Genomic DNA, 25,480 nt, shown 5'->3' with positions numbered 1-25,480 from the left:
ATTGTAAAATTTGAAATATAAATATTTTGTCTGATGGTACAATTGACAAGATGGTTGACACAGGTAAGGCATTAGCCTACTGCTGAGGATACCAGGAATCAAAATCCAGGTGAAATTCTCCATAGGTCAGTGCATTCTAGATGTGTTGGGCCCATTCTCATTACATGACCATCCCCACTGTGGGCTTGGCAAAAAGGTGTGTGAAAAGGCCCTCTTAATGTTCAAAGAATTGGAAAATTGTCAGATACTGGCATCATTATCAGAAGACACTGTCTTCATAGAGTTAAAAAAAATCATAGAATTGTCAAAACAAGATTTTACATTAAAACAGCCTTTAAACTTTAATGAATAATAAAATAATCAAACTTAAAGTTTAAAACATTTTAATACCTGGCTACTCCATTTTGAATGATAACATTTCCACAATGAAGATGGCCAAAGGTTGGAAAACCATGCTCTCTCATAAAAATCATTCCTTCTAAAATTTGACGTCCTAACTGTTGTATTTGAGATTCACTGAGACCTGTGCCGTAGTACTGATATTTCTCTCTCCAATCATGTTGGCAATTACTCTTAAAAGATAAATTGTATATATAAAATTAAAGCAAAAACTAGTATTTTTAATACTAAAATACAGTTTTCTTTTCTGTTATAAACAATGTTTATCCTTACCTGATAAATTAAGTCCTTAAGACTTCCTTTGTCATTAAAAGGCATTATAAATACTACAAACTGTTGTTGATTTAAGAATGTAAAATCTACATCTAAGATAGGATATATATAAGGATGTTGAAAAGCCACAAACAATTCGAGGAGTGCTTGTCGAGTAGTAGTATTGCAAAGAATTGGACAATTGTCTGATACTGGCATCATTATCAGAAGACGGTCTGTCTTCGTAGCAGTATCTCGGACAAGAAACCAATGTTTGTCAACCCTGCTTCCTAAAGTTAAAAAAAAAACTAGCATTTGTTGTAATCTTAAATTAAAAACAATTTATTTTAGTATCAAAATACTACATATTATATTTAAATTATATTAAGTAATAATTAAGTTTTTTAATTTTATTTCAAATAATTACTTTATTCATATTTCTGCCTACCTAAATCATTTAGTTGTTGAATAAATACGTATCTTAAAGAATTCTGGAGATAATGTTGACAGTTTATCAGAGCCAAATCTAGTAAGAAAGTAATTTTAAATTGTTATTAGTTTTATAATTTTGTAATTGATTGTAAATTTTTAGTTCTTTTATACATTTCTATATGCTCAATTTTATAAATACTGTTTAAGGAAACTATTTACAAAACCTCAACAAGAATAACATTTAGGATAATGTCAAATTTTGTATGATGATTTATGTAGGATTCATAGGAATTTATGACGTTCATGTCATAAACTGTTTTTTTATATTTTATAACCTGATGCATCATGTTTGCTTGCAGTTTTAAAATGTACAAAGAAAATATGTGGTATTTACAAATTGCAGTTAAAAAGTTATGGAAGTGGTGATATGGTGCTTAATCAACTTGCACAAACTAGGATGCATAATAGACATTGTTATTTAGTTTCCCACCAAATTTCATGCCATTATTGTACATAGTTTTTGTTTTTTTGCTGTTTAGATTAATCAGTGTTCTTGTCAATTTGCAATTTTCATTGCTTTGTAAAATAAATTAAGGAACAGCATGTATGTGTGACATTTGTTTCAAACTTGGCAAGACTATAACAGAAAAGAAAGTGATTACTGGAGACAAAACACAGATTTATGGCTATGATCCCAAGACCAAACAACAATCAGCTCAATGGAAAAACTGTGGCTCACCCAGACCAAAGAAAGGAACCCAAGTGAAGTGCAATCCCAAACACATGCTCATTGTCTTTTTTATAGGACGGGATTTTTTTTATATTCTTTGAGAATCAAATCACAAAGCCAATCTATGAATCAAAAGTTTTATGTGGATGTTTTGAGGTACCTGCTTGAAAATGTCAGACAAAAAGACCAGATCTTTGGAAAGCTCAGATCTGGTTGTTGCATCTTGACAACTTTTCTGCCCACTTAGCTATGTCTAATCAACAGTTTCTTTCCAAAAATAAAATGGCAGTGTTCCCCATCCTCTTTATTCACCAGACTTGGCACTATGCGACTTTTTTCTATTGTATGACTGAAAAAAAGTTGAAATGCCAGCAATTTGAGAACATTGATGACATTCAAACAGAATCACAGTGCACTTAAAAATGTCACAAAAAAAGAGTTCCAGGAATGTTTTGAAAACTGGGAGAAGTGCTGGAATCTATGTATAGTTGCAGAAGGAGCTTATATATACACAATGAAGTGCACTCAATAAATACCAGGCTTTACTTTACATGTATCTTTATTCTGCTGTTTAGGTGCTGATACACATTTCAGGTGCTCACCCATCTTCTGTCGGCTTTGTTATTCCATATTTAACAAGTAAAATGGCAAAACCATATTTGGGACATGACTATGTCTTGGAGACGGAATCACTTTGATGCTCAAGGCAGGTCTCGTTCTCATTTTCCTATCTTCTTTGATATCACTGCTTTTGGGCACAATCATTCAAACTTTGCCAGCCACGACCATGAGATCATCCACGATGCATCTTTGATGAAATTAACTTATCTAATTTCAAAATTTCTCTCTGTTACATGTCAGCCCAGGTTGAATTTTTGTCGATGCATAACAAAAAGTTCCCGTTTTTGAAAAAAATAATCATGGCTATTGTATCGTCCGAAATTATTTTTTTATTTTGCACAAACAATATACAGTTTAACCCAATTATAATGTCACCAAATGTAATGACAACCCTAATATAACGCCAAATTTTTATCAGTCCTACGATTTTACTATACTAGATAATGTTAAAAAAAGCCCACTTGTAACGACATAAAACCGTTTTAATGTCATATTTGAAGCACTCCCAAATTTACAAAATTAGATTACAAATTTTATTTAACCTAGAAGAAACTACGTGTTCAGTCCTAAGGTCAGAGTTCACTTCTTAGAATGACTGTGGGTGGTACTCTCTCCTACCTGACTTCGGTGGGGTGAGGTGGCTGTTTTGCCTGTTTGTAGAAGAGGGTTGCCACTTTGTATTTTATTTTGACTCAATTCTCGGTCCCCTGACTACCTACGAGTCTGGATTTTTTTATGCGCAAATGATTTGGTCACCTAATACTCTGTGCCAAATATCAACTCTCGACATGTACTCCTTCATACCTCTATGCTGGTAAGATCGTGTGGCAGTACAATTTTATAAACAAGACATAGTCTTGTCAATAAAGTGTATAAAACATATAAACACATGGCATTCACACCACGCTAAAAACATATAAGACCACTAAAAAAATTGGAGTTAGCACTGATATGAACATACTAGATTCTTTAAGTCACATCATGTACTCAGATTACCATGTGTTTATATGTTTTATACACTTTATTAAATATAGAATAACAGAGCCAACAGAAGAGGGGGAGCACCTAACACATATTGGCACCTAAACAGCTGAATAAAGACAGATATAAAGTAAAGTCTGGTGTTGAGTGCACTTCACTGTGTAATAAAGATAAATTGTTCTCTTACTATTAGTAATTTTTTGTGTAATTATTCAAAATAGTAGAACCTCACTAATCTGAACTAACTGAAGTCAAAACCTGTTCAGATTAAAAGTACTTCAGATTATCCCCAATGTATTTTTTATGTTAATATTTCCTCAATACACTGTGTATAATTAAAACAGTAACAACAATTCATTGAGTTGCAGTTAGGAATATTAATGCAAGAGAAAATGTGAGGTTCTAGACAGAGTTCAAAATCAAGTTAATTGTACATTATATAAAAAGAAAGAAAATATTACAATAAGATCGGAACAAAGATCATGTAAGCTTCGTAAGAGAGGAGGAAAGAAATGTAGTTATCAAAACAATGTGATGCAGAGATGAAAAGAACAATCCAGGACAACTCTTGCATGTGTTAGATGACAAGTCAACGTCAACCAAGAGATTGAACCTTGACACTGATGCTCGTAAACAACAGATCAAAGTTAGGGTAAATTGGAAAAAGAGGAAGGTTTGACAGTCAGGAAGACATTCCGCATAGTTGTTAAAATCCTATCAAAATCAAATTTTATATTTACTGTATATTTTTTGCAATTTGTGTCTATTTCATAATGCAATTATGATTTTATAACAAATAATTAGCTAAAACACTGCTTAGTAAGTTATTGTAGAACTTACTAAGCAGTGTTTTAACGAATTATTTGTTATTTCTTCAAAACAATTTGTAAATATTTTGGTGCACAAATTTACAGATCTTTTTTGTTTTACCTTACTCATTAAAATTAAGCAGAACTTCAGACTGTTCAGATTTAAGTTAGCAAGGTCTTAGAGTATTTAATTTGTTTGTATATTTAATATAAATTAAATTTATAAAATTTGTATGCTAAATTAGTCATCTTATTTGAATAATGTGATAAGATTTATATGAGATAATGTACTTCGATCAGCATCTCTCTGAAGCTTCCTATCCATTTCCAGACGATCTTGTAATACCGCTTCATCTTCTAAAGCTGTATATTCACAGAATGGTCTTTTCCTATAAGAATAAAGAAATGAAAATATAAAGTTAAATTTCAAAGACATCTTTTATCCTATATAATCAAGATAATCAATGATCAATTTTTAACTTTTAAATAAAACTTTTCTTAAATTACATACAATATAAAATTAATTAATTAAATTTACTCAAAATTAATTTACTATTTATTTCAAATAATTCAAATCATCTACATAGTGATTCTTTTCTTAATAAGCAAGAAACGAGAAATCTTTTCTTAATATTTAATCAGTCAAAAACATTGAAGATAGAAAAATATACCAAAAGTGTACAAAATATTATTCTGACATTGATTCTTCTATTAAAAATGCTAGTTTTTAATTTTAATTTCTACCTTACTAAAACATCTATACTGAATATTATTATACTGACTGACAGTTCCAGTATATTTTTAAAAAATAAAATAAAAAATGAAACAAAGCCTGTTTTGTGTATTTGTCCTACATTATACACTGATCAAAACAATTAGGGGATTATGTGATATTTTGAGGAAACATATATGCAACTAATTATCTGAAATATAATAAAAAAATTATGGTATGTCGATGTAGCAAACAAAACAACAACACTGATACATTAGCATTTAGTGCATGATGTCAAGAAGGTGCAGATTCATACAACAATAACATGGATATTTGAGGTGGTAGAGAGCTCTAGGATGATGTGTGGTCCCCTCAAATAGTTGAACTGCAGCAAATCTGTGTGACATTGACTCAATTAGGCTGTCAACAAGGTATTGAGGGAGTTGTCACTCTGCATGAAAGGCTATTTCCAGTTTGTGAAGAGTCAAAGCAGATGCATACCTTGCTGCAATTTGTCTGCCAAGGGCCTCAGACTTACTCAATATAATTTAAGTCTGGGGAGCATGCTGATCCTTCCATATGCTCAATTCCTGCTTCCTAAAGCATGTGATCCACTAGCAGAGCTAAATGAGGTCAGGCATTATTGCCTGTCAATATCAATATATTCTCTATCAACTGGATAAATAGACAAGAAAAACACACCTTTAAAAATCCAGCAAATAAATTTACTAATAAAAATGTTTTTGATTGGTTTAACCAATCCTCTTCAGTTACGATGAAATAGAATGTGAAAATAGAACGTAAATTTAAAAATAAATGATAAACCGTAAATCCAAAATAAATACATAAATACATAACTGAAATCATAGTTGTGAATAATAAATAAATAACTATAGAAATAAAATAAACAACAAAAAGTAAAAACAGACAAAGAAATGTCCCTTAATAAAATTAATTTTCATTAAAAGACTGCCATGTGGTAGCTAAGTTGTCAGCATCTCTATGGCTGATGCAACCGGTTTTCTTGTGAGCTTTAAAAATCTCCAAACTTTCAAGATATCTCATAGTATTTATATTCGATGTTGATTTGATGATTGATGCTTGCTCCCATTGCACCTGAATGTCTTGATGTTGTGCATAAGCTGCCAGTGCTGTGCTATCAAGATTTTTATCAATTGTATACTTATGTTCTTTGAGCTGTTGTTGTAAGTTGCGCATAGTGGCACCTACATATACCAGTTTTGATTTGAAATGTTGGTTGATTAATAGGATGGAGTAAATCCCCATGGCCGAATTAAGGTTATATGGTTTTTTATCATTCCTTAAAATTCTGAATATCATTGGGTTGTGTCAATATACAACTTGGAGATTATTAGCTCTGGCCATTTTTCTATGTATTCCTCTTAAAAAGGGGAAATAATTCAAAACCACTCTTCATTTCTCTTGTGCCACTATGCAAAACTCTGTCACGATGGTTTTCTATGAAGTTTCTGCAGGCTATACATTATCATGCAGTTAAAGGGGGACAAATCATTGGCCTATGTGTATAAAGGCCACTTTGGTGAAGGCAATTTCAAATAGTTTGTTTGACCAGATATCTAGTGCCCTGTTGCCAGGTAAAGCTGGTGTTAGAGATCTGTAGCTCTCTGCCACAGCACTTAACAGTAGATAATGGTCATCCCTTGTTGTTGTTGTTCTTGAATGTTCTTGTCCTTGTCATCTTCAAACATTTCCTGTAAGTTGAAGCAGAACCACAGCCAAGAAATTACATTTTGCAACACTTCCATGGCTTCTGCTACCACCCTCTGCATCTGGCCAGCTTCCTGCCTTCAAATTGCTCTCCATACTGTTGATTCAGGTAAATCATGCTGACAAGACATTGTTCAAAGCAACTAATGTTTAAAACGAACAGATTTTTACCAGGAAAAGCAATTTGCAGTTGAACAAGGGAGATCCTAGAGCAGCATCATTTATGCACAAATTGGTCATTTGCATAATCTGCTGTCTCATATACTCATCTCCATACAGATATGCATCTCTCTGATGTCTGTATCATATTCCATTTGTAGTAGGAATGATATCATATGCTTAGCTTGCAATACATCATCAATGTTCATTGCTTCCCTAATTGTTTTGACCAGTGTATATTATATTAATTATATTAAATATAACACTTTATTACAGTATAATGCTTGCAAATGAATTGTCTAACAATCATGTTTTATGAGATTATTTAGTTGGTAAGTTCATCAATATTCACAGCAGCAGTGCTATGAATGATGATGAAAGATGATGATTATGCAACTTTATAAAAAGTCATTGATTTAAATTTTATATCACCAATCTAAACATGACTTTTAATATTTTAATTATTATTTTGCAATATTTTTTCTTATTTGTTGCTTGAAAATTTTTAGGAAATTCTGTGCTATCAAAAGCAAAAACATAATCCAAGTTATCCTAAATTATATCACACAATTTGTATATTATAAATATGTTGATATAGTATAAACAAAGTTTATTTTTAACAAAAAATTACTTTTATATCACCAAACATCTAAATTATATCCATTATTTTTTTTAATATATATTCTTTTAATTTTTTATGAATATTTCACTCTACTTTTAACATAATTCAAAAGTAATAAAGATGTTTATAATATAATACATGTGGTTTATGTCTAGAGAGAAATTTCATACTTAAAACTAGTAATAAACTAATAAAACTATTAAGTTAATACAATATCATTTTAACATAGTAATATTATTCAATATTATCTCTGAAATTATTTAAAATGATTCTTGGAAAGTTTTGCCAATAAAAAAACTATCAAGTTAAAACACCACCAAAAGCTGAAAAATAATATAACAACTCTCAAATACTTCCATATTTATTCCAGCAGGTACGTTTATTGGAAAAAATGAACATTTTTGATCACTTTCACACACCTTCATCAGGTTATTATACATTCCACAAAGAACTATCAATGAAATTCACACCTTAAAATTCCAGCATAGCAAAATATTTTACTTACAATTAATGTTTCAATCATCTTGAAAGTCCTCAAGCAGGGACAAATTTACCCATAAAGCTAAGCTATAGCTTGGACCTCATTTTTTGGGTTAGATAAGCAAGTTTGCAATTGGAGTTTTTTGTTTGGATGACTCATTTTTTAAATTTGAGATAATGAAATTTTACCAGTAATAAAAGCTGATAAGTTTAAAATTTTCAAAAGCACTGATCAATTAAATGCATGAAGTCCTTACTAGTTTCAAATCAGCTATGTTTGGTTGTTTATATCTGCCAAATGAGTGACTTGTGTTTTCAGATCTAGTGGAGATAATTTCTGAACGTTTGCATTGTATATCATCTGTCATATCTAATAATGCACATGAGGCATGTATCATGGCCTGGTCTGATCTACTTTTTAAAAAAAATAAAAATGTAAAATGTAACTCTTCAGAATTCAAATGTTTCTATTGCTGTTTTGATGATAGGTCTACTAAAAATTAATATTTTTATTATGCTGAACTGCCAATAAATGGAACTATCTAGAATCTGTCCTTAAAAGAAACACTTCCTTGCTTGAAGCATAAGGCAGCAATATTATAATGTGAATTATAATGCCACACGACTGAATAGAGATACCAAGTTTTGTTTGCTAAAGCAGGCAAAAGTATACAAAACATCATTCCATATGCTGGACACTCACTAAATCTAGTTGACAAGACTGCTGCTTCAATGCTATCAATTTCATTGTTGCCTACACCAAACATACACTTTTTCCCCTCTTCAAACAACAGGACATGACATCATATATTCATCATTGATAAAATGTTTATCAGATTTTAGCTATAAAAATGAATTAGGACTGACTGATGCTTTAGAAATAATACATATTGATATTGCCAAAAACAGCAAAACGAGAAGAAAAGCTTACATAATTCAAGCAAAAATGGAAGTATTAGAATTTCTATTCATGCTGGAACTCTGAAATCATGTTTTAGAATAGTTTCATGAAACATTATGTGCTTTTCTTGAAACAACTTAATAACTTGATTAATTAATTGTGCAAATTTGTGTACATCATTGATTATTTATACCATAAAACTGAGAAATGCATTTGATGATTAAGGAAAAAAAAAGCAAAAGATAAGTTCCTAGATGTATGCAGAAAAACAGGTATGTAAAGATATAAGTGATGAACAATGTAATTGCACCAGGAGCTAATAACTTGCTAATGCCAGGAGAAAAATTTCATACACAAAAGTTTTTTTCAATCTTGTTTGACTTACATGAACTCTTAAAAAAAGCTCATGTACATCAAACAGGATACATTTACAAAAGCACTCAAAATTTTCATTTATGTTGGATTTTCATGCCAGCGAGGAGGAATTGCATGCTGGCATAACTGTAATGAAACAAACTTATTCCGAGGATGTTAACATTAACTTAATTGAATAACTGGTGCATTTTCATGCATACCATATTTCCACACATATAAGAGCACACTTTTATACATGAGATTGCTCTTCTAAATGGGACAAAATTGGCACTATATTCCAAGAGTATCTAAAAATGTTTTTTTAATATTTTTATGATACTAGAAGCACTTTTACTTTCCCAGCTGTTATATATAACAGAGGGAAAATATGGTGATCAGTCAATAAATGACCCCCAAGATTTGACAATTGACACTCTGAAACATCAAGAAATGCAAAAAAATTCAGGGGTAATTCTGTATATATGGATGTTAGTGTGGGAGGCACAATTTTGTTCACCCTGTTTGAAGCTTAATAATTCCTGAGCTTTACGTCGAAAACTTCTGAAATTTTGCAAGGAGGTTTGTTTATTAGGTGGATTGATGCTATTAAATTTTGGGGGCTAAAGGTTGAAGGGGTGGGGAGATAATGGAGGTCATGTGTATCTCCAGTAGGGGTCGGACTTAGTGATGATTTTACTTGTTATTAGCATTTACAATTTTTTTTTATAAAACTCATCCCTACGCTCAAAAGTAAGATTTTTGCCATTTTATAATAGTTAAAAATATAAAATACGTTTTTTAATAATATATGGTAACAGATGGCACCAGCAAAATTTTACATGTCACTGGGAAAGTTGAGCAACTTGTTGCTGGTTTTTTGTTTTGACTTTTTATTTTATTTTTGTGGCTGTTATATTTAACAGAGGGAAAGTACAGCAATCGGTCAAAAAAATGACCCCCCCCAAAATGTTTACAGTTTTTGACTCTGAGTACCTTGAAATATTGAGAAATGCAAAAAAATTTGGCAGTTTCTTTTAGTATGAATGTTTGTGTTTGTGAGTGTGTGCGTGTGTTGATGGCATGATTTTCTTCATCCACTTTGAAACTTCTGTGCCATTTGTTGAAAATTTCTGAAAATTTGCAGGGAGGTTTGTGTATTAGGGAAATTGATGATATTAAATTTTGCCAAATAACTACTGGATTACATCAGGCTACTTTTCAGCAATTATTTTTAATTAATTTCTAAATAGTTTGTNAATATTTAATGTTATATAATGATAAAATAAAAACATTAATTATTACTGAAATATACAAAATTTTGAAACTCACTTCATTTTTGTTTGAAACTCTTTTGTTTCATAATAAAACAAAAAATCTATGGTATGATCACCAGGCACATCTGGTCCACGAAGCCACATTGGAACAATAAGTGATTCTTTCGGTGTCAGTTCACAAGAATTTCCATCAAGTGTGATTATTTCACAAATTGCTTCAATATTTGGACATTCAGCCATAACTGGGGAAAATTTTTCGTTGCAAGCATTTTCTTTGTATACCATCCAGCCATTTGATTCATAACCTGGTGTTCCAATTACAAACAATTCTGGATTTGAAGATGCTATAAGTATTCTATTCAATGCACAATGACCAATATTTGTGAATTCTATATTCATCAGTCTTACTTCACCACAAAAGAATGTTGGAATAAAATTATTAAATTTAACCTGATGAAATCTGGTTATTATTTGGCTTATTACTAATTTATTGGGTTTAGAGATGTTTGTAATGTATTAAATTTTGGTCATTAAAGATCAAAGGGGAGTCATGTCATATCTCAAGTGTAGTTGGACTCAATGATTTTAATCATTATTAGCATTTACAATGCTTTATAAAATTCATCTTTACTCTCAAAGTTAAGCTATTTGACATTTTATAATAATGGTTACCACAGAGCTGACTGAACAGTTATTGTATCACTACATTTACATATAATTTATGCTGATACAGCAGTGCAGTGCTGTTGCAAGCCAAAATGAGCTGGCACACATAAGAACATGCTCTTATTTGTATGGAAATATGGTATGCAAAAAAAATTATTTACCTACAAACATGTTTAACCATGAAGACCTGTACCAAATAATCTTTAGAGATAAAATTTAATTAGCTTTTCCTAATGTGGAATTTAGATATTTCTTAAGTTTAACATGCGCAAACTGTACAAAAGAACAATCCATTTTGCAATTAAAAAGATCTAAGAATGAACTACATTCTACTATGCAACAAGAAAAGCTTTCAGATTTTGCCATCCTGTGTATCAAAAAAGACAAACTTTAAAGTTTGTCATTACATAATATTAGTGATTTTGCACATCAAAAATTAAGAAAACTAAGTTAAAAGTTATTGATATTGTTAAACAGCACTTGCTTAGTATAATAATAAAATAATCCTTTTCTCAATTAAAAATTTCTCTATATATTGTAAAGTCTTTGCAAATCCACACTTAAAATGTAAATTTTAATATTGGCGGTAGACTATCACACAGCTTTAGCCAATGATTTCACTTTATTCTATTACTATAGATGCATTTCGGTCCTTTTCTAAAAAAGGTCCCTCTTCAGTACTATAAAATACAAAAGTTTACATAAACTTTTTTTGCAAGTGAATATTTAACATAACAATAAATATTTTAGTATTACAATACCATTTGAGTATACAGTTTTATTTATACATCCTTTCAGCACTTTCATCTTGAGTGCACTAAATTATTTTTATTTATGTCTTGCTGTAACAAATTTTACACTATATTAGATCTAACAATTATACTTAATAAAACTTTTAAAATCTACAAAAATCTCAAAAAAATTTTTTTTTTTTTTAAATAAGTTCTAAAAANTATAGAGAAAACAGCGGAGAAGGTCATCAGAAAACACTATTTAATACCTTTTCATCGTCTAAACTATAATTTTACCTCCAAAATCCCACTCCACCTTGCAAACGGGACATTCTATCTTCCAGCTCTTCCACCAAATCCTCCAATCTTTCCATTGTCGATTTGTAAGCGGCTTCGCGGCATAACGCTTCAGATAGTATTTTATGAGTCATCCTAACGACGAAACCACTTGTTAAAATTCTAATTTTTAAATAAATAAATAAATAAATACGATAGGATCGACCTCATTTCTGCTTCCATTTCTTGGATCTTGACACTGTGATAATCGCTGGTGCAGACGGCAGAATCGCTAGAAATCGAACTGTCAAAGTAATTTTTTTTATTAAAATTGTATTATAATTAAGGACTAGAAAAACGCATTTCGTACGAACCCATCGCATTCTTCTTCGGGATGAAAATAATTGATGTTTGATTCCTCCAATACTTTCGGTATTGTTTCTGTTTGGGCTTCGGGGGCTGAATTTGTTCTTTGCCTTTCATCTGATGTTATGTCGTCGTCTTCCTCTTGAGGTAACGAAGTTGATGAAGTGCTTTCTAAAGAATTTCACTTACGTACGTCAGTAAAAATTTAAATACTTTTACTATAATAATTTTAATCTGTAAAATATTAAATTAAACATGACAACAAAGTTTTCACTCCTCCTAGGTTTTCGACCTCTAGAGCGGTAAGCTGTCATCTTAACCGCTCGGCCATGCTGCCTCCTGGTTAAGATTAATCAAGTTTTATTATTTCTAGAACGCAATTAACAAATTTCTTTAAATTAAGCCTGTTATTGTGCCAAGTTATCGGTTCCGCTGGTAAATTACTCTTTATACATATTTTCGGTTTAAGAATTTTGATATATATTTACGATAATCTCACATGACTAGTTTCCTCGTCCTACTTTACTTCTTTCCAAACAAATGGATACCCAAAATAGTACAGGTAACCCACTCAACATTACAAAAAACGTACGTGCGAATCACAACTTACTGTTGAATTTATAGGAGCCAAGTTGACCAGTTGAGTAATCCGAAAAGCAAAAATTCGCTCTAATTTCACATCTTTCTTCCGCTCTTTTGGTATTGTGAAGTACAATTTGCATTTCTTCTTTGTTCTAAAATTTAATATAAATTATAAAATCATTGTAATTTCAGCTTAAAATGTCGATAATTACTTAATTAACCGGTAGCATTTCGTTTCTGTTTTCAAAATTGGTATCTTCGTAATCCGAGCGAATGGGTGCCGTGTTGAATTGATTGTTCCATTCGTCTCTCCTCCTCTGATTTAAGAAGAAATTGAAGAAAAAAAATCGACTTTTCTGCTCTATAAATTATTACTTGTGTTGATTTTGGATGTAGGACCCACCTGCAAGTCGATAATCCATCGCATCATGGATTCGTAATCATCCGCGAATAAGTGATATTCTTTCTGTTCGGAGCTAAAATTAAGCACAAATTATTATTTTTTATATTAATCCAAATGTAATCTAAGGATAAAATCTTGTATTAATATTAAAAGGAACTTACTAAATAATAAATCGATTATTTTCTTCGGCGTGTGGCGTTATGGCCGCCTTTTGAAGGTTAATAATCTCCAATGGAGCCTTGCATCCATTTTCGCTCCCAAACTCATTTTTATAGCAAAAAAGTTGGCAGTTTTCATTTCGATAAACCAGCCAAAGTTTCCTTGGAGGCTTCAAAATGCTTAATCCTAATTTAACACACAACCTTACCACACTAATACAGTATCAAAGACACTACTGAGAAATTTTTCGGTACCTACCACCCGAAGACTTTAGTAAAAGATATCCTTGGAGATTAGATTGGGCCATGACGATGTTCCTCACTCGATGATTAACGTTCGTAAATCTAAATTGAGATGCTTCGCTTATTTATTTTTTAATTGTTACTCCTAATTCATTTGTAAATGAAATTGCTTAACTTACTAATTGACATTACCATTTTTTAAACAAAACTTTGGTTGCATAAATTTTAATTTCGCAAAAAAGTTGTTCAGAAAATAATTGTTTTGTATTTTAAATCCGTGTTTTTAATTTAAAATATTTTATTTTCTTTTTATTTTTGTATAAGTAAAGCTGGCAATGGCTCTTCCTCGACTTTCCTGGCACTCGAACCGGAGGTTAAGGGCACCAGGAAGGAAATCCGATAATTTTAAATTATGGTAAGATATAAAATTTATATAACGTAATAAAAAATAGCGACGACATAAGCTTTAAAGGAAATAATTTTTTTGAATTATGATAAAATCTATTTAAGAAAAAAAACACTACGACACTAGCTCAAAATTAAAAACGGTGTGTGGCGCCATCTGTTATTAGAGATATTTTAATTACTAATTAGTACTTAGTTGGCGCCACCTGACGAGGAGAAAGCCCACGAAGTGTCTTTTATGGAAAACTGACCCCTATTTAGGTATTAGTGTAATAAATCCGAAAACCACGTGGCCAGGCGCGAACCCGTTCAATGGTTTTGTCCACTCCACCAATGGTGGACATAGCAGGTATAATAATAATCATTGTATACGTTAAACGACAAGAGATAGCCTTGTAAAACCACGTGTGACGTTCCTTTTAATTAATATAACTAGTCGTAAAGTTTTTATTTATATAATAAAGTAGAAAATACTGATGCGTCTTCTTATCGAATCAATCTGCCCGCCAGTTTTGCCTGTTTGTTTCGTCATAAACATAATTTCTAATCAGTGACTACGGATAGAATAAATTCCTTTTATTTTTTCCCGACTAATCTTAAATTTCTGGCACCTATTTTTGTCGTAAGCCTATTTACCATTGTGGTAAATAGGTGAACACTAATTTGGCTGCTAATAATTGTATTTTACACCGTTAATCATCGATTGTTTAATATTAATCTAGGGTGCAAATTTTAAAACACGTTTACGGTAAAATCTACGAGACAATTAGCTGGTGTTATTGCTTAACTGTCGACAATACAGAAAACACTTCGTTTGGAATTTAATTAGTAGTAGTTTTAAACGAAACCAAAACAAATTTATTTTATATTTTGAATAAATTTCTGGATTATTTAAAAAAAAATAAACACCAAAATTTCCTGTTTTAAAACAACTGGACGTCACTAACCTGAATATAAAATGATAATTCCATTGTTTTTCGGTTGGTTTCGTGTTTAAAATCCGATCGAAACACTAACATAAACTGAGGAAAAATGTAATAAGCGAATACTAAAACGTTTGAGTCACTTTCAACAGATGGTGGGGCAGTGTTTATAACTATACATCACAAGTGAATTAAGTCGACAGGTTTTCGCGTGTATCGACGGTAACGGAAAAAATTACTATCAATTTCCTGCAACTAAATTTAAAATGTGAAATTTTTATCTAACTTTAAACACTTTGGACAAACATTTATATATGAAATATCTGGTTTTTAAATTTGTCTCAATAAGTTACGTCAGCTGATGATGATAAACCGATTGTGAAAAAATTCACCTGTAATTTAAATATTTTATGCTTTTACTAAAGTTTTGAAAATTTAAAACCGATTATTTAAAAACCACGGCTTATTCTATTGTTGAATTAAGTATGATATGAATGAGTAATGTTATATTGTTCTTTGTAATTGTAATATTCTGTTGTAATCTTAATGCCATGACTTATGGGTAAATTTTAACACAATTAAAACAATAGACCACCTTAAACACAAATTTAAATACAGCGCAATTCTTAACAAAAAATACTGTCACAAACGATGGACTGTTCAATTAGATGTGGAATAACCCACCATTTGCTACAGTATTTTTCTCTGTTAAAAATCCCACTAAAGATTTGTATTTAACATAGTCTATTGTTTTACTATAGTCTAGTGTTTGGTGAATTTTACTGGGAAAAAAGCCATGCCACAACTTCATGTAAGGATGTAACCACTAAAGCCAAGATCAGACTAGTTAGATCCCTTGTATTCCCTATTGTTATGTAGGGTCTGAAAGATACACACTTAGGAAGCACGAGAGGAAAAACTAGATGCATTTGAACTCTGAGTGCAGAGAAGACTCCTTGGGATGCCATGGAGCAAAGAAAACTGATCTGAAAGCCATCAAGCCTGCCCTGTTGCTTAAAAGCATGCTTCTGAAGCAAAGTGTGGCCTACTTTGACCACTTGATGCTTGTTCATAAAGGACTGGAGAAAAAAAAAGATATGCTTGGGAAGAGAGGAAAGGCACAGGAAGGGCCAACAAAGAACCAGATGGCTAGACCAGATAAAGGAGGTAACCGATTCTTGCATGAACTGTCATATGTGGTAGAAGATAGAACAGTTTGGAGAAACCTGCATCAGATTGCCAGCAGTGGGCAGCAACTCCATGGCACCTAACAATTGCTTCACATATATGAAATTGGATAACTTCTGCCATTAATATATATACATACATACATATTTTGATTATAACATTAATCTATACTGTGCAAAGTCTTGTATCTGAATATATTATCTGTGAGGAAACAAAATTTTGTAACAATAATCAGTTAATTATACATTGTTATATGTAATATTTAATTTAATAATTGTAGATATTCTCGTCTGATAATGTATAAATCTATTTAAATATTTTATTTTAATACACCATTTCATGAACAATTATTAGTTCTCACTACATACATAAAATTATTTTATGAAGCTTTAAACTCTCATGAACTATAGTACCTCTCCCAAGTTCGATTATGGAGGAGATTGAAAAAGGGAATCCATCAGGACTGATAAGAAACCGAAAAAACAAAACTGCATGCAAATTTCTAGTTTCTATCTGTTACTATTTGTGAGTGTAGTAGTGTATTTTAATAATTCCTTTACTGTAAATTTTGCAGATATTAACGAGGTGGCCAATAACCATGTTTATGGAACTCGCAGAAGTTTTTTATTTTTTAAAATAAAACCTATATTTTTTTTTTTTACACAAATATTATGGGAAGATATTAATGAAGAAGCAGATGAGTGTATAACTTAGCTGAAGCATAAAGATCATTATTTTAATATACAGTCGACCCCCCTATAACACTGTTATAATCATAGCCCGGCACATGTATTTGTAAAATACACGTGCCGGGCAGTGAATGGCTCACGTATTTGTAAAATCTAAGTGACTCGTACAACATGGAATCCATATAAAACAGAATTATCAACAGTGTTACTACAGTCGAGGTCGGGGGGTCGACTGTAGATATATAATGTTTCAATAAATACAATCAATTTGTATTAGGTTGTCTGTATCCTTATAAAAAAATAGAAACAATTAATGTGTCATGAAATAGGCCAATTACTACAGTAAAGCAGCCAATAATATAAAATTTAGCATTTTCGTAAAACAAGGCACATTCCGGATTAAACAATTGGTATTTGTAATTTGTATATATTGGCAGCAGAAAAGCTATAAAAAGACAAATTCACCAGTAAGTATATTTCACTGTTTAGTCTCTGTTATGTCAAAGAATTCTTTAAAATAAAAATATCCTTAAGAGGCCAATAACTGTATTATTTACCTTATTTATACTGAAAAATAAACAGATAATATTGGTGCTGAAATGAACATATTTAGAAATTTTTCAATGTTGAAAATTTATAAAGTTTTATCAACAGAAGCAGTCCACGATTCATTCTTTATCAAACTGTAATTTTTATTTTGTCTCGATCTTAAGCAAATAGTTCATTGTTAAAAACTTCATAAATACCAAAAAATAATTTATTGCCATGATATCTGCAACAGTTTGTAATTCCTTTTGATATCATTTACAGAAAAATTGGAATAGAAAATATAACATTGCGATGGGTTCGACAGGTAAGAAATATAAAACGAATTAATTTTTGAAATGAGTGAATATATTATTTCTGTAACAAATAACAAGATTATGGAACCAGCCAAAAATTATATAATTATTTTTTTAACTAATTAGTTTCCTATTTTTGTTTCATAGCTTGTTGGGCTGCTATACTTGGGTTATTTATGATTTCTCCTAAAGATTCCAATAATTCTCTTCGGTAGTCGTCGAAGTCGCCATCAATTTCATCTATATCTTGACTTTCTATAATCCAAAGTTGACAGTTTGTTTCACGTATAAGACGTTCATCGTGACTGACTATCACGACACCTGAAAGATATTATTATTATTACACAAATTAAATCAGTAATAGAGCTTTACATATTTTTATTCAAATAAATTCTAAACCTTATAAAAACTACCAGAGAGCATTTTAGAAATATATTGGATGCTTCTCACAAAGTTAATATATTGGGATGTTTGGAAAGTAAGTTCGTTTTTTTCCGTGGAAAAAAAACACAATATTTTTATAATAAATAAATATTTTATTGAATTATATATCAACCATTTTGGGCAAATACCTGTTGCCATCGTTTCTGGTAGTAGCATGATTACATGTTCATAAAAGTTTTGATCTTTGTTTACAGAAAACTGATCCAAGTGATTTTTGACATTGTCATTTTAAGTAAATGTCTTACAGTTTAAAAAATTTTTTATAGACAAGAACAAGTAATAATCTGAGTGTGCCTGATCTGACAAATATGGTTGGTGTGATAGCACATCCCATCTAAGTTATAACAGTTTCTGATGAGTTACCAAACTTTGTGTGAAATTTGACATTATTGTGGTAAAACACTACACCTTTTTTGTTGATCAATTCTGGCCTTTTCTGTTTGATGATATTATTCAATTTGTTTACTCAATGGCAGCACACTTTCAAATCAATTGTTAAATTGTCTGATAAAAGCTCAAAAAAAAAATATCCTTAAAATTCCACCAAAAAGAGCATCTCTCTTTAAGAGCATGTGGAACCCATATATCGAGCTTTGAAACGAAACCAATTTGTTTCAAGTAATCATAAACAGTTCAATTTGACAAATTTAATCTCTTAGTGATTTCACGTGTTGTTATTTGGCAGTTTGCTTCAATCAGTACCTTTATTTTGTTTTCATTGGCTTCAATTGGCCATCCAGAATGTGATGCATCTTCAATATTGAAATTGCCAGAACAAAATTTTGTAAACCAGTTTTGGCACTGTCTTTCTCTCAACACATCATCTCCATATATGTACCACAATTTTTTCTTGCTTGAACAGTATTTTGATTTTTTGATGATAAAAAAGCAAAATATGCCAAAAATGATGCTTTTGATTTTCCATATTTAATGGGACACTGAAAAAAAAAACAATTGTACAGAATCAAACAAAATTTTTTACAAATAAGCCCTAAAATGTCAGCTATCAAAGTATATAATGAAAATTTAGTTTAAAATGAAAATGGCTGGTAAAAATACATCTAATTCCTCTAGTAATAAAAAAAAAATGAAATTACTTTCCGAACAACCCAATATATTCAGTAATTGAATGTATTGTTTTTAATTAAAATTAAAAACAATATATTTTTGAATATAATAATAACAGTGATTTATTAGAAATAAATACTTGACTATCATACTTAAAAATATCAATAATTCCCATTTTTACACATTCATTGAATATTCTATTAATGATAGATTATTAATCTTCTGTCTTTGATAAGAGGAAAAAATCTTCTCTTATTTTCATAGATTTGAAGATATGAATAAGCTAATATAATAACATAAATTTATATCACCTTAATAATTAAGTCTGATGGAAAGAATGCTAATTATTTTAGACTAATGTCTTAGAAGAGTTGAAGTAGAGATGCTAAAAACAAATTTGTGATCTTGTTTTATTAAATGATTCTGGGGATGTGATGGCTCCATATGGATAAATTGATTAGCTAAACAAACATTCAAGAAGCCAGAAAATATCCTTTTTATTAAATTAATGATTAACATTTCTGAAATGTTTTTCATTCCATCATCAGACCTTTGTAGTTTATTGAACATTTGAAGCATTCTAAACTGGTTTATAATGCTGTGATTTTAGCTAATCAGTTTAATATATTATTAATTACTTGCTGTTTAATAAATTAGTGTTTACTAAGAAATTCATCACTGATTTAATTAAAAAAGCTAAAGCTTTATACATGCTACAGAAAAGGCACAGAACAAGCAAACTGTATGTAACCCACTGTACAAAATATAAGTTAAACACAAGATAAATTTAATTTATTGTACAATTTATTTAGTATTTATTAAAGATGAAAAATATTGCTCATACAAATAAATTATCCTAAAATTTTTCATACAATTAATATTTAAAATTATAATAATATATTTATAAATTATGAGGGAAAAAAATAGCAAAATATAAATGAAAGTGCATTCAATATTTAAAAACAAAAATTTTGAACATTTAAAATGTAATATATAATGTAATATAGGATAATTTAATTATGTTTTTCATACGCTTCTTTATTCTTAGTCTTTATTATGTTTTGCATCAGTTAACATACAGTCGACCCCTCTATAACACTGTTGATTATTCCGTTTTATATGAATTCCATGTTGTACAAGTCACTTGGATTTTACAAATACTGTACATATGCTGGGCTGTGAACGACTTATATATTTGTAAAATTTAAGTGACTCATACAACATGGAATTCATATAAAATGGAATAATCAACAGTGTTATAGGGGGTTGACTGTACTGAAAAATAAAAGATTATCTCTCCCAAACAAAACAATAGCCATTAAAAGTAATTTTAGACTTATATAGATTTTTAAAACTATTCTAAATCTAACTTTCAAAACTATAATCTACCCAATTAGAAAATTTACAAAAATTTCATTATAACTGCATCATACATAACAAAATTAGAGACTCAAAAAGCAATCATTATTATTGTATATTTATTATATATACTGTGAAGTATTATCAGAAAGTTATTTAAAGATTAGATTAAGTGTGGTACTTTCAATTTTCAGCTAATTATTTCTTACTTCTACAGCAGGAGTCTCCAACCTTCAGCTTGAGAGCCAAATACAGCTCCACAAACCATATTTATCCAGCCTACATAGTTTGTTTTCATAGATATGTATTATCATAAACTTTTGTAAACTCAACTAGAATAATAAACTTCACTGCAAATGAATTTTTAAAAACCTATTTAAAGAAGGAACTTTGTTAAATTTTTACAAATCTCCTCCAGAAGAGAATTTCAAAAGCCTTAAGTTTGCACCGGGAACATTTTGTATTTTTGCTTCCATGTACCTTTTCAAAAATGAAATGCAGTATATAAAATCAAGATATGCATCATTATCATCCAAAGAACATCTAAAAGAGATTTTAATTTATTGAGTACCACAAAATTTATCCCCAATTTTGATGATGCTCTTTCAAAAAGGCAATTTCACATTGATTTATGTCTATTGTTATTCATAAAAAATTAATTACCTATGTATGCAAAAAGTAATTAATAACAAAATGAAAATGCTTATTATTTATATGAAAATTTACCAAATGAATATCATGTGATTAATATTGTAAATTTCAAATGACAGATAATATATTGCAAAATAATTACAATGAAATTAAATTATAGTAATGCAAACAATAATGAAATTCTACTTTTTCAGTAAGCAGATGACAAAAATATCTTTCTAATTAAAAAGAAAATAGTTTGATTAAGCAAATTTAAAGGTCTTGTAATGTTAATTTTTGTTATCATATACTACATCCACAGTTTCAGAATAAAGTATATGTCATTTTTTAAATTTCATAAGTATGAAACTTACAGACAAAATATACAGTTAAACTATTATATAATACATTTAAATACAGTATGAACAGTACTGTATAAATGCAAATACTTCTTGTAATGTACTTTATATAATTTTAAAAAATTTCATTCAGAAACTTAAAAATTAGCTTAATTTGCTCTTTATTGTAACAGACATTAAAAAACTAAAGCATGCTATAAAAATAAAAAGAAAAACAAAATTTTATATCTACTTCAGGTTCCTATTAAAGTAATGATCTTAAAATTATTTATCAGAATTATTATAATACATTTATAAAAATTTCAAAATATTTAAATTCTTTCCTTTTAAAAGTAGATAAAAAAATACAGAAAATAAAAATCATATCTTAAGATTTTAAATCATCTTCAACTGACAAAAATAATACATATACTATAACGATGATTTTCCTGATGCTTCAATAGAAATGAGATAAAATAGAAATCAAGATTTATCTAAAAATCATTCTTGGATTTATCTTGATTTAAAATGAAAAATTTTTCTAAATATATATTATAATACATTATATTTATATTTCATGAATTTATTATTTAAAAATGCTTTCTATCTTACTCTTTATATATGCATATGGCAATATAACAAGCAAACATGTTGCACATTTGCCTAACAATCTATCAACAATTGTATATTATTATTATTATTATTATTATTATGTTGGGTTTTGTGAGTTATACTCAGTTCACACCGGTGGCTGTGTACTATGCCGGACCAGAGTCAAGGCATAGCATCCAAAATAAAACTAAAATTAAATAAGTGTGTCAGTGTCTGTATTCAGGAATTTCCTAACAATGTGGCATGTATTCAATATAGTGGCCTTCTGTAGTGTGATGTACGTATTTCTACTCAATTCTAATGTTCCCAGGCTTTTGTGTAGTGTGTGTGGTATCACACCTGTACAGGAGAGAACGACAGGTACAATAAGTACCCTATCCATCCTCCACAGATGCCTTATTTCCTGGGCAAGTTCTGTGTACTTGTTGATTTTTTCAGTGCATGTGTTTTGTACATTGTGAGTGTTTGGAATGGCTACGTCTATAATGTATGTGATTTTATTGCGCTTGTCAATGAGTGTGATGTCTGGTCTGTTGTGGTAAATTGTTTTATCTGTGATTATGGCTCTGTCATAGTACATTTTGTGCATGTTGTTTTCCAATACTGTCTGTGGTATATACTTGTAATATATTTTGTGAATGTCTACCAAGTTGTGTTTCTTTGCAAGCTCTTGTGAGATCCGAAAGGCCCCTGGGTCTAAATAGTGAATTTATTAATAATGTTAAAATATCGACACAAAATATTACTTCATTTTTGTGAAAAACTATTGTTTTGGACGTGGGAAAAGATAGATAACAGATGTTACTTCCTTTAAGGGAAGTCCGTACATCCTCTGTTTTTTCCTTATCCGTTAAAAATCTCACTCAGATGGGAACTATCTACCCCTCTTCGATTCCCCTTTTCATCCGCTCACATGAACGAATTTCAAGCAGATGATTGGTCGAAAATCTTGAGATATAAGGGAAATTAGTCCGAATTCGGGGAGTTCTTCGACAGATCTGAAGCGTCAAACTCCACACAGTTTTCCTCCTGATGACCAACGCCCTTAAACGAGTCCCATAGACTAAGTCCCGAGTCTGAACGTAGTAAATATACTTTTATATTTGTGCACATATTGATCTCCCATCGAAGAAGTACATGAACTTATCTACAAGGTGTCCCTTACCTACCGAATAAGAAGACGAACGTCAACTAACCCAGGTTGTATGTTTTATAACGTTTTTGTGAGCTCTCTCTCTCGATCGCGCATTCGGTATAATAGAAGTATANCGGAGCACTACTTTCTCTCGTCCGTTCTTGTCAAGAGCTTTAACAAAACTGTCCTCTCTCCTTTGTTCCCCAGCCCTAGGCCCTACTTCACCTTTTGTTCTACTGCTCATTTCTTGGAATCAGTAATCCCACCCAAGGAAAACTGGCTGGAAGGGAAAGTTCCAGAAAAAGTGAGAACAAAGAAATAAATAAAAGATTAAAACTAACTAAAATTAATAAATATTTTATACAATATTATGGCAGACGGCCACAGATTAATGTTTTATTGGAAGGAAAGATAGAGGGAAAAAGGGGACATGGAAGATGCAGAGTGGAATATCTTGATGAGTTATTATGGATAAGGCCTTACCAACAGATAAAACAGCTAGCTAAGTGAAGAGAGAAACTATAATACTGAATACATCCATGTTTGCCCACCAACCATTGGTTGAAAAGAGAGAGAGAGAATGAGAGAATAAATTTGTTTATAAATGAACAATGACTCACTTTTTTAATATGTAGATATATAATCATTACAGTCAAACCTCGAGTTTCAAACTTAATTTGTTCCTCAAAGTTGTTCAAAAACCAATCTGTTCTAAAACTGAAACAAATTTTCCCATAAAAAACAATGTAAAATGGATTAATCCATTCCAGACCCCAAAACAAAACCTGTTTTTTTTTACCTTTTTAGCTGTATTTCATACATAAAATGCTTATAAAGGCAATATAATATTACTTAGCTATACCTACATTTATTCTATATATATATATAAATTTAATTATTAGTTTTAGTTTAATTAACTGGCTACCTAGTATTAATAAATATTATAATATTTATAAATTTTTGTCATTTAATTTAACTTAAGCATATTTAAATACAAAGTCTTGAATGCCATTTATATTACATGAATGTCAATTAATGTAGTTTTTATTAATTAATTTGATTTAAATTCAACTGTGGCTCATACCAAAAAATGGAAATAGTGTCCTTTCCTGAATGCACATTGAAATGCAATTTAACTCTATCTTCCTCTTCACTTAGGGCAAAAGTCTCACATTTAAGTCAGACAGCTCTCTAAATCTTTAAATAACGTAGGAAGTATAGGGAGTTGACTGTCTGTGGAAGGCTCTTACCAAGTAGCTTGTTTGGCAACTGAGTTATTGTATGGCAACCGGGGCAAAGATGGTAGTCAAAATTTTGTTTGTAAACCAAATTGTTTGTAAACAGAGGTGTTCAAATCCCGGGGTTTGACTGTATATCCAAATACTCAGACTCCACACCTGACTGCCTTTAGTGTTCCAACCTTCTAGTACCAGTGTTTTGTATAGTTTGTAATGCACTTCATGTCTTTTTTGCAATTTATAATAATTATTTAGATTAAATAGCTATAAATATTTTAAAATTTAATACAAAATATTATCTATTTAAAGAAATAGAACCACAATATATTTATTATTTATATCTTTCAACTACCAATCCTAAAAATACAAATCTTACAATGATACAAATCTTGCTGAAACATACTTTATTTCTCAACCATAAACTTCTTTTCCAACACCTGGTTACAAATGTGAACATACTTGAATAGAGAAGTATTGATGAATAGTTATAAAGTCTTTATATCTATCTATTTTTCACTTATAACCAAAGCCAAATAAATGACCAACATAAAGAATTGGGCTATTTTTTTAAAATATCCCAATTCATTACAGCAATCGTTCGACTTTTATTTTTCACTTATAACTCAGACTTTTCATTTGTAACAGGTTTCTATATATTTTCACTAGCATATTGCATAAATAAACTGGGATGTAATAATTTATTAATGAC

General features: G+C 30.3%; 2 protein-coding genes across 9 annotated transcripts in view; both read right to left on the bottom strand.

Moving 5' to 3' along the window:
- The window catches only part of LOC111633975 (slowpoke-binding protein-like), a 52,757-nt gene that overhangs the window by 6,531 nt on the left and 20,746 nt on the right, over positions 1 to 25,480 (bottom strand). For all 8 annotated transcript variants that reach the window (XM_023378641.1, XM_023378635.1, XM_023378634.1 and 5 more), the window contains 4 exons: positions 4,516 to 4,613; positions 1,100 to 1,177; positions 673 to 941; positions 391 to 572 (listed from right to left, as the gene is read on the bottom strand). In XM_023378641.1, coding sequence (XP_023234409.1) covers positions 391 to 572; positions 673 to 941; positions 1,100 to 1,177; positions 4,516 to 4,549 — 563 coding nt within the window. In that variant the 5' untranslated portion in view covers positions 4,550 to 4,613. The remainder of the gene's footprint in view (positions 1 to 390; positions 573 to 672; positions 942 to 1,099; positions 1,178 to 4,515; positions 4,614 to 25,480) is intronic.
- LOC111633977 lies at positions 12,951 to 18,313 on the bottom strand. The gene is made up of 6 exons (XM_023378642.1): positions 15,253 to 18,313; positions 13,917 to 14,002; positions 13,661 to 13,844; positions 13,500 to 13,572; positions 13,318 to 13,413; positions 12,951 to 13,248 (listed from the first exon to the last, which is right to left on the bottom strand). The coding sequence occupies exons 2-6, from the start codon at positions 13,963 to 13,965 to the stop codon at positions 13,114 to 13,116; spliced, it is 537 nt and encodes a 178-aa protein (XP_023234410.1). The 5' UTR covers positions 13,966 to 14,002; positions 15,253 to 18,313; the 3' UTR covers positions 12,951 to 13,113.

This window comes from Centruroides sculpturatus, unplaced genomic scaffold, assembly GCF_000671375.1.
Source record: "Centruroides sculpturatus isolate CEXI.00-Female unplaced genomic scaffold, Cexi_2.0 scaffold833, whole genome shotgun sequence".
Taxonomy (NCBI): Eukaryota; Metazoa; Arthropoda; class Arachnida; order Scorpiones; family Buthidae; genus Centruroides; species Centruroides sculpturatus.
This window is presented reverse-complemented; position numbering and strand designations above follow the sequence as displayed.